Source organism: Oncorhynchus nerka, linkage group LG8 (assembly GCF_034236695.1).
Source record: "Oncorhynchus nerka isolate Pitt River linkage group LG8, Oner_Uvic_2.0, whole genome shotgun sequence".
Classification (NCBI taxonomy): Eukaryota; Metazoa; Chordata; class Actinopteri; order Salmoniformes; family Salmonidae; genus Oncorhynchus; species Oncorhynchus nerka.
In genome coordinates this window covers 7722160-7733549 of record NC_088403.1, presented here as the reverse complement: position 1 = coordinate 7733549, position 11390 = coordinate 7722160, and the positions used below count along the sequence as shown (strand labels likewise).

Genomic DNA, 11390 nt, shown 5'->3' with positions numbered 1-11390 from the left:
ACGGCATTCATGATTTAAAATACGATGTTGTGGTATCTGGTAAGACTAATGATAACCAGATGAGACTCGTCAAGCTGCACCTTTACCCCCCAGGTCGGTAGGTGGCGGTCACACGATAGTTTTTTTAGGTTGCCTCTGAAAAAAAGCAAAAACACTTCCGCTTTTCCACTTCCTTGTTTTTATGTCAGCTGTCAAATTAAATTGACGCGCGAAATAAGCGAAACAAAACAGAAATGTCACAGTCGGGGTGTCCTCTTGGTGACAGAATCCTAGTAGGTTACATTTTACCCGAAAAGAAGGTTAAAAACTCCGAAAATGACGACTCTGATTGGGAAGATGATGAGGAGGAGGAAGAAGATGCACAGCCGGAGTTTCTGGATATGAAAGAGATGGACAGCGTTAGTTCTGGAGGACATGTGTTTAATTCCTCCGTACCGGGCCGAAACGAAGGTGAGTGGTCGTTGACAGAGCATCATAGCTTTGATAAATTCACATGTATAAATTAACCTAACTAGCTAATGCGGTTGTCACTTGCAACAAATTAGGCATATTTATCTATCAAGCAAGTTACCAATCATTCGGTTTAAAGGGACAGCGACAGTGTCACTTGTCGGTCGAGCTTGTATTGATTGTAATTTCTCCTACTGTAGAGAGAGGAGCCTACTGTAATGTTATATAGTTTGTTCAATCTGGTTTATCTCTTGTTAGTGACACTAATACACCCACAGAAAGGTGGGTATAATTTGTGGGAAAGTTCCAACAGGAGGAATCTGTAACCAAAAACTTGTTAAAGTACAAGGTTGCCAACAAAACAACGTATACAAAGTTGTATAGCGGCAGAATAAGATGTGTTTTTTCCACTCAGCGTGTTTATCCCGTAAAAATGTCTGTCCTCTCTCTGGTAGCCCACGAACAAACATTAAGAATAAGCTACGTGGTGAGTTGATGCCTATTCGGCTTTTAGTTAACTAGGTGAATTGATCATGCTACTTTTGTATGCGTTGTTTGTTGTTTTTGTTACAGATTCCTGTTGGAACGTTCCCACAAATTATACCCACCTCCCACAAAACATTATCATACAATCCACCACGATGAATGCATGCTGATGATCTAGCTAGCTAACGTTAGTCAGCTCAATAACTAACTATCTTGTGTAATTGTTTCATTTTCTATCCCGTGTCTGTTTTAGTTGATTTCCTGGACAGCGTGTCTGGTAAGAGATGCAGAGTACTGGGCCGGTTCAGTCTGAAGGACCCGTGGTGGGAGGCTACCTGCACGGCCCGCGCTGCCAGGGGCAAGCTGGTGCTACGGGGCTACCCTGCCTACCGCCTTCGCTCAGACCTCCAGGGAGACCCGGACCACTCTGTCCTGTCTCTGTTCCTCACCGCCTGCGGCGTGGACGCACAGTTTGTCGTCCCCTTCTTTGCTTGGCTGCCGATGGGAAGGAAGGTGGAGTTTGCTAACTTGCAGGAAGTTCTGGCTGAGTTTGAGGAAGGAGAGCAGCACAGAGCTTTGGCACAGCAGATTAAAGCCTTGGTCTCTGTTTCAGGTAGGTGGACTTGGGTGAGAGATACATCTTGACCCTGATCTATAGTGTTTTGGTAATATGAAGTGCTGTGAGTAAAGACCATAGCTGTGTTCGAATACTCCTACCATACCATTCTATACCATACCATACTAACCATACCATACTATACCATACTAACCATACCATACTAACCATACCATACTATACCATTCTATACCATTCTATACCATACTAACCATACCATACTATTCTATACCATACTAACCATACCATACTATTCTATACCATACTAACCATACTATACCATACTATACCATACTAACCATACCATACTATACCATACCATTCTATACCATACTAACCATACCATACTATACCATTATATACCATACTAACCATACTATACCATACCATACTATACCATACTAACCATACTATACCATTCTATACCATACTAACCATACCATACTATACCATTCTATACCATACTATACCATACTATACCATACTAACCATACTATACCATACTATACCATACTAACCATACTATACCATTCTATACCATACTAACCATACCGATACTATACCATTCTATACCATACCATACTATACCATTCTATACCATACCATACTATACCATACCATACTATACCATTCTATACCATACCATTCTATACCATACCATACTATACCATTCTATACCATACCATACTATACTAACCATACCATTCTATACTATACCATTCTATTTGTGACACAAATTGGGTATGTAGTATGCTTATTAGTCATAGGGGTGCGTTCGTAAATTCCCTCTGGCTATCTACTCTGATTTCAGAGCACTCTCTGATGAATTTACAAACGCTCAACACCCGTTGAATGTGTCGGTCAATATCGGCAACAAAAAAAGCGTATTTCAATTGTTGCCAGCAGCACAGTTAGTTACCAGCAGCACAGTTAGTTACCAGCAGCACAGTTAGTTACCAGCAGCACAGTTAGTTACCAGCAGCACAGTTAGTTACCAGCAGCACAGTTAGTTACCAACGTTCAACACCCCATTGAATCTGACAACGCCCTGAATTTACAAACGCCCAGAGCGCACTCTGGCACTCCCAGATCGAAGTTACGAACACACCCGAAGTCTAGCTAGTAATTTGTTACACTAACAAGCTAGCAATCGGTTGCATAGCAACAGCATCAGCTTCCAGTAGATGTGTGAAGCGCTAGCGCTCAACTGAAATGTTACCGTTGGTTTACAGTATACTAACATACAGTATGTTAGTATGGGTATCTGGAACACAGCTCATACTAACATACAGTATGGGTATCTGGAACACAGCTCATACTAACATACGGTATGGGTATCTGGAACACAGCTCATACTAAGATACAGTATGGGTATCTGGAACACAGCTCATACTAACATACGGTATGTTAGTATGGGTATCTGGAACACAGCTCATACTAACATACGGTATGTTAGTATGGGTATCTGGAACACAGCTCATACTAACATACGGTATGTTAGTATGGGTATCTGGAACACAGCTCATACTAACATACGGTATGTTAGTATGGGTATCTGGAACACAGCTCATACTAACATACGGTATGTTAGTATGGGTATCTGGAACACAGCTCATACTAACATACGGTATGTTAGTATGGGTATCTGGAACACAGCTCATACTAACATACGGTATGTTACATGAGCTGTGTTCCAGATACCCATACTAACATACTGTATGTTAGTATGAGCTGTGTTCCAGATACCCATACTAACATACCGTATATCTGGAACACAGCTCACACTAACATACAGTATGTTAGTATGGGTATCTGGAACACAGCTCACACTAACATACAGTATGTTAGTATGGGTATCTGGAACACAGCTCATACTAACATACGGTATGTTAGTATGGGTATCTGGAACACAGCTCATACTAACATACGGTATGGGTATCTGGAACACAGCTCATACTAACATACGGTATGTTAGTATGGGTATCTGGAACACAGCTCATACTAACATACGGTATGTTAGTATGAGCTGTGTTCCAGATACCCATACTAACATACTATATGTTAGTATGAGCTGTGTTCCAGATACCCATACTAACATACCGTATATCTGGAACACAGCTCATACTAACATACAGTATGTTAGTATGGGTATCTGGAACACAGCTCATACTAACATACGGTATGTTAGTATGGGTATCTGGAACACAGCTCATACTAACATACGGTATGTTAGTATGGGTATCTGGAACACAGCTCATACTAACATACGGTATGTTAGTATGGGTATCTGGAACACAGCTCATACTAACATACAGTATGGGTATCTGGAACACAGCTCATACTAACATACGGTATGTTAGTATGGGTATCTGGAACACAGCTCATACTAACATACGGTATGTTAGTATGGGTATCTGGAACACAGCTCATACTAACATACGGTATGTTAGTATGGAACACAGATACCCATACTAACATACTGTATGTTAGTATGAGCTGTGTTCCAGATACCCATACTAACATACCGTATATCTGGAACACAGCTCATACTAACATACAGTATGTTAGTATGGGTATCTGGAACACAGCTCATACTAACATACGGTATGTTAGTATGGGTATCTGGAACACAGCTCATACTAACATACGGTATGTTAGTATGGGTATCTGGAACACAGCTCATACTAACATACAGTATGGGTATCTGGAACACAGCTCATACTAACATACGGTATGTTAGTATGGGTATCTGGAACACAGCTCATACTAACATACGGTATGTTAGTATGGGTATCTGGAACACAGCTCATACTAACATACAGTATGGGTATCTGGAACACAGCTCATACTAACATACGGTATGTTAGTATGGGTATCTGGAACACAGCTCATACTAACATACGGTATGTTAGTATGGGTATTTGGAACACAGCTCATACTAACATACGGTATGTTAGTATGGGTATTTGGAACACAGCTCATACTAACATACGGTATGTTAGTATGGGTATCTGGAACACAGCTCATACTAACATACGGTATGGGTATCTGGAACACAGCTCATACTAACATACAGTATGGGTATCTGGAACACAGCTCATACTAACATACGGTATGTTAGTATGGGTATCTGGAACACAGCTCATACTAACATACAGTATGGGTATCTGGAACACAGCTCATACTAACATACGGTATGTTAGTATGGGTATCTGGAACACAGCTCATACTAACATACGGTATGTTAGTATGGGTATTTGGAACACAGCTTATACTAACATACTGTATGTTAGTATGGGTATCTGGAACACAGCTCTGGGTATCTGGAACACAGCTCATACTAACATATGGTATGTTAGTATGGGTATCTGGAACACAGCTCATACTAACATACGGTATGTTAGTATGGGTATCTGGAACACAGCTCATACTAACATACGGTATGTTAGTATGGGTATCTGGAACACAGCTCATACTAACATACGGTATGTTAGTATGGGTATCTGGAACACAGCTCATACTAACATACGGTATGTTAGTATGGGTATCTGGAACACAGCTCATACTAACATACGGTATGTTAGTATGGGTATCTGGAACACAGCTCATACTAACATACGGTATGTTAGTATGGGTATCTGGAACACAGCTCATACTAACATACAGTATGGGTATCTGGAACACAGCTCATACTAACATACAGTATGGGTATCTGGAACACAGCTCATACTAACATACTGTATCTGGAACACAGCTCATACTAACATACAGTATGGGTATCTGGAACACAGCTCATACTAACATACAGTATGGGTATCTGGAACACAGCTCATACTAACATACTGTATCTGGAACACAGCTCATACTAACATACAGTATGGGTATCTGGAACACAGCTCATACTAACATACAGTATGGGTATCTGGAACACAGCTCATACTAACATACTGTATCTGGAACACAGCTCATACTAACATACCGTATGTTAGTATGGGTATTTGGAACACAGCTCATACTAACATACTGTATGGGTATCTGGAACACAGCTCATACTAACATACAGTATGGGTATCTGGAACACAGCTCATACTAACATACTGTATCTGGAACACAGCTCATACTAACATACAGTATGGGTATCTGGAACACAGCTCATACTAACATACAGTATGGGTATCTGGAACACAGCTCATACTAACATACTGTATCTGGAACACAGCTCATACTAACATACCGTATGTTAGTATGGGTATCTGGAACACAGCTCATACTAACATACAGTATGGGTATCTGGAACACAGCTCATACTAACATACTGTATCTGGAACACAGCTCATACTAACATACAGTATGGGTATCTGGAACACAGCTCATACTAACATACAGTATGTTAGTATGGGTATCTGGAACACAGCTCATACTAACATACAGTATGGGTATCTGGAACACAGCTCATACTAACATACAGTATGTTAGTATGGGTATCTGGAACACAGCTCATACTAACATACGGTATGTTAGTATGGGTACCTGGAACACAGCTCATACTAACATACAGTATGGGTATCTGGAACACAGCTCATACTAACATACAGTATGGGTATCTGGAACACAGCTCATGTCATCGGTATGTCTGTCAGTTGCAGGGATGCGCGTGACTGCTGCCTCTCTGTACCCCCATGTGATGAGATACCTGCCTACCCTACTGCCAGGGCGCTTCACAGAGCTCCTGAGTCGGGGAAAGAAAAGCCATAAACATACTGCGGCACAGGGTGCTACACAGATAGAGGAGGAGGAAGAGGAGGATCTCAGCTTGCTGGCCAAAATAGAGGAGATGATCAAGACGGACGTCTGGAAGCTGGGCTTTAACTATGTAAGCGTAACCTCCTGGCTGCTTGTGGACTGTGATTGGTTAACATCCTTTGTCAACAGTTTCTGTAGTCTTCGATCGGACCAATCCAGCACTGGGCTATCACATAGCATCCCTCCAATCACATAGCGTCCCTCCAATCACATAGCGTCCCTCCAATCACATAGCGTCCCTCCAATCACATAGCGTCCCTCCAATCACATAGCGTCCCTCCAATCACATAGCGTCCCTCCAATCACATAGCGTCCCTCCAATCACATAGCATCCCTCCAATCACATAGCGTCCCTCCAATCTGCCATGAACGCTTTGACATAATTAATTATTTTCTTATTTTAGTTTATCTTGAGTAATCGCTTCTCTCTTTCTCTCTCCCCCCTCCCTCTCTTTCTCTCTCCCTCCCTTTCTCTCCCCCTCCCTCCTCTCTTTCTCTCCCCTCTCTTCCCTCTCCCCTACTCCCCTACTCCCCTCTCCCCTACTCCCTCTCCCCCTACTCCCCCTCTCTCCCCCTCCCTCCCTTTCTCTCTCCCCTCTCCTCCCTCTCCCCTACTCCCCCCCTCTCCCCTACTCCCCTCTCTCCCCTACTCCCCCTCTCTACCCTACTCCCCTCTCTCTAGGTTATGTACAAGGAGTTGAAGGTGGTCCATTGCGAGGCTCAGCTGAGATCCTTCCATGAGTGTAAACTCTTCCAAGAGATCCCTCTGAAGCAGCGTAACGCCCTGAGAGTCTACGACTCTCTGAAGGACCACTGCCACAGGACGGGCAGTACCTACACGGAGCTCCCCACCCTGTGTGACGAGGTCAGGAGAGGGTGTAGCTCCGTGGTGGAGGTGGAGGTACGAGGAACACAGAACAAATACGTCTGTCCACTTTGTGTTTTATGTATTGTTTGTTGGTTCGCTTGCTGAGGCAGCTCCATATGTATTTTTTTTTAAATTTCAAATGTAGTTCATTCGTTCGTTCGTTCTTTCATTCAGGTGTGGGACGCAGTCCAATTCCTCAAAGAGCTGGGCGTAGTGGTACGGGATCGCCAGAAGGTGGCGCTGCATAACCTGCATTCTTATGAGACTGGGATAGCTGAGTGCCTACGCTGTCTGGTGCAGGAAGAGCCCTGGGTTATACCTCTGGATGTCATACAGGTGCTGACTGCTTCAGCTCTGCAGAGGCTGAGGAAGAAGGGAGGGGATGGAGGGAGTAGGGAGGATCAAGGTGAAGTGGACTCCGACGCAGAGCGGAAGGCTAATGAGCTGAATGAAAGGTGTGATATGGATGGCAGCGCTGCAGAGACAGACCGTACTAGTACTGCTGTTAGAACAGCCAGCGGATACTCTGTCCCAGACCACATCAAACCTGAACCAGCCCCTACAGACCAGGGCCCGCCTCCTCCAGTAGATTTAGGCCCAGACCAGGGCCCTCCAGTAGATTTAGACCCAGACCAGGGCCCTCCTCCAGTAGATTTAGACCCAGACCAGGGCCCTCCTCCAGTAGATTTAGACCCAGACCAGGGCCCTCCTCCAGTAGATTTAGGCCCAGACCAGGGCCCTCCTCCGGTAGATTTAGGCCCAGACCAGGGCCCTCCTCCGGTAGATTTAGACCCAGACCAGGGCCCTCCTCCGGTAGATTTAGGCCCAGACCAGGGCCCTCCTCCGGTAGATTTAGGCCCAGACCAGGGCCCTCCTCCAGTAGATTTAGACCCAGACCAGGTACGTGCAGCAGAGATGATCTGCTTCAATCCAGTGACGGTGATCAGTGGTAAGGGGGGCTGTGGTAAGACCACGGTGGTGAGTCTGGTGTTCAAGGCCGCCTTGCAGCAGAGCACAGAGAAGGAGGTCAGGAAGGCATGCTGGGACTTTGAAAATGACTCCTTGGGGTCTGAGGCGTGGGAGGAAGCCGAGGCGTGGGAGGAAGAAGCCCTGTCGAAGAGTCTCCTCTCTCAGTTAGAGGGGGAGGTAAAGGACGAGAAGAAGTCGTCGTCGTGGGTTTTACAGGGAGAGGACGAGGTGTTACTAACAGCACCCACAGGGAGAGCTGCGTCTCTGCTCACCAAGAGGACCTGCTTCAAGGCCTACACCCTGCACCAGGTTGGTACAGGAGACAGTTCTGCCCTTAGAAGGACTTCTAGAATGGTTCTGACCCAGTTCTGACTATCTGCTATTAGCCGAGTACAGAACAGGTTTCTGAATGGCAAACATTAGCCTGGGTAAAGCTAGAAGTCATATTCTCTGTCCATGTAGGCTTTGTCTCTGTAATAGAAAGGTATCGGTGAGACTAAAATAATCAGCTGAAATGTTTTATCACTTTCATGGTTTACAAAGGATTATTTGTGTAATTTGTAGGTCAAGTTTTCCACTTGTTGTCTGTCAGCGGCCATATTCACCGTCGGCGGCCATATTCACCGTGGGCGGCCATATTCACCGTCGGCGGCCATATTCACCGTCGGCGGCCATATTCACCGTCGGCGGCCATATTCACCGTCGGCGGCCATATTCACCGTCGGCGGCCATATTCACCGTCGGCGGCCATATTCACCGTGGGTGGCTATATTCACCGTCATCGGCCATATTCACTGTGGGCGGTCATATTCACCGTGGGCGGCCATATTCACCGTGGGCGGCCATATTCACCGTGGGCGGCCATATTCACCGTGGGCGGCCATATTCACCGTGGGCGGCCATATTCACCGTCGGCGGCCATATTCACCGTCGGCGGTCATATTCACCGTCGGCGGCCATATTCACCGTCTGCGGCCATATTCACCGTCGGCGGCCATATTCACCGTGGGCGGCTATATTCACCGTCATCGGCCATATTCACCGTCGGCGGCCATATTCACCGTGGGTGGCTATATTCACCGTCATCGGCCATATTCACCGTCGGCGGCCACACTCACCGTCAGCGGCCACACTCACCGTCAGCGGCCACACCCACCGTCAGCGGCCACACTCACCGTGGGCGGCCATACTCACCGTGGGTGGCCATATTGTTCTAAATGAACCAGTTGAACATCAGTAGTCAGGTCCATGTGTTGAACAGTCGTGGCCAAAAGTTTTGAGAATGACACAAATATTAATTTTCACAAAGTCTCCTGCCTCAGATTGTATGATGGCAATTTGCATATACTCCAGGATGTTATGAAGATTAATTGCAAAGTCCCTCTTTGCCATGCAAATGAACTGAATCCCCCCCAAAAACATTTCCACTGCATTTCAGCCCTGCCACAAAAGGACCAGCTGTCATGTCAGTGATTCTCTCGTTAACACAGGTGTGAGTGTTGACGAGACCGGAGATCACTCTGTCATGCTGATTGAGTTCGAATAACAGAATGGAAGCTTCAAAAGGAGGGTGGTGCTTGGAATCATTGTTCTTCCTCTGTCAACCATGGTTACCTGCAAGGAAACACATGCCATCATTGCTTTGCACAAAACGGGCTTCACAGGCAAAGATATTATTGCCAGTAGGATTGCACCTAAATCAACCATTTATCGAATCAATAATTTATCGAGTCAATCCTCAAGAGGCGGGTGGACAAAAAAAAACACATTCTGACAAACTCCAAGCATTGATTATACAAGAATGGGCTGCCATCAGTCAGGATGTGGCCCAGAAGTTAATTGACAGCATGCCAGGACGGATTGCAGAGGTCTTGAAGAAGAAGGGTCAACACTGCAAATATTGGCTCTTTGCGTCAACTTCATGTAATTGTCAATAAAAGCCTTTGACACTTATACTTCAGTATTCCATAGTAACATCTGACACAAATTTCTAACGACACTGAGGCAGCAGACTTTGTGAAAAATGTATATTTGTGTCATTCTCAACTTTTGTCCATGACTGTACATTGTGCCACTTCCAGAGGTCACAGATACCTAACCCCTCCCTCCTGTTCACTCTTCCCTGTCACCCCTCCCTTTCAGGTAGTGTGGAGTTTCATGCAGGCCAAGAAAGACCCCAACGGGGCTCCTGAGGAGTGGAAGTTTGTGCGTGTGCGCGTGTTGGTGGTGGACGAGGGCAGTCTGGTGTGTGTTCAGCTCCTCCACTCAGTCCTCACCATGCTCACCAAACACGCACAGCTCAGGAAGTTCGTCATCTTGGGTACGTTCGTTTTTTAGTTCAGGTTTAAGCTGCACATGTTCGACATGTAAAGTGTGATGCCAGTGTGTGTGTGTGTGTGAAGGTGGAACAGAGTTAGGTAAGGTGAAGACTTCCTGTCCTACACAAGGGAAACACGATGTGGTCCACTAGACGGCTCGGAATCACTGATCTACAAATCACCTTGTATCCCAATAAACTCCTCCATTATCTGAATGACATCAGACTACACTGCTTAATAACCCTGCTAGGACTTAAGGGTTAGGACTTACTGACTGTTTGTCTTGGGGATGCAGTCAGCTGACCACTATCCAGCCAACTCCTTGTCAAATCAAAATCAAATCAAATGTTTTTAATCACATACACGTGGTTAGCAGATGTTAATGCGAGTGTAGCCAAATGCTTGTGCTTCTAGTTCCGACAGTGCAGTAATATCTAACAAGTCATCTAACGATTCCCCAACAACTACCTTTTATAGGGATGGAATGAGATTATGTACATGTATGGAGGAACGATGACAGGATGCAATAATGGTATAAAATACAGTATATACAGTTGAAGTTTACATACACTTAGGTTGGAGTCATTAAAACTCGTTTTTCAACCACTCCACACATTTCTTGTTAACAAACTATTGTTTTGGCAAGTCGGTTAGGACATCTACCTTGTGCATGACACAAGTCATTTTTCCAACAATTGTTTACAGACAGATTATTTCACTTATAATTCACTGTATCACAATTCCAGTGGGTCAGAAGTTTAAAAACAATAAGTTGACTGTGCCTTTAAATAGCTTGGAAAATTCCAGAAAATTATGTCTTGGCTTTAGAAGCTTCTGATAGGCTAATTGACATAATTTGAGTCAATTGGAGGTGTACCTG

At 44.8% G+C, this 11390-nt stretch overlaps 1 protein-coding gene across 12 annotated transcripts in view; it reads left to right on the top strand.

Moving 5' to 3' along the window:
* Positions 1–177: 177 nt before the first annotated feature.
* Positions 178–11390, top strand: part of helb (helicase (DNA) B) — a 51176-nt gene continuing 39963 nt past the window's right edge. For 11 of the 12 annotated variants that reach the window (XM_065021277.1, XM_065021280.1, XM_065021278.1 and 8 more), the window contains exons 1-6: positions 178–450; positions 1190–1549; positions 6193–6425; positions 7038–7256; positions 7398–8501; positions 10335–10512. In XM_065021277.1, coding sequence (XP_064877349.1) covers positions 234–450; positions 1190–1549; positions 6193–6425; positions 7038–7256; positions 7398–8501; positions 10335–10512 — 2311 coding nt within the window. In that variant the 5' untranslated portion in view covers positions 178–233. The remainder of the gene's footprint in view (positions 451–1189; positions 1550–6192; positions 6426–7037; positions 7257–7397; positions 8502–10334; positions 10513–11390) is intronic. The other variant, XM_065021285.1, reaches the window with a different exon arrangement.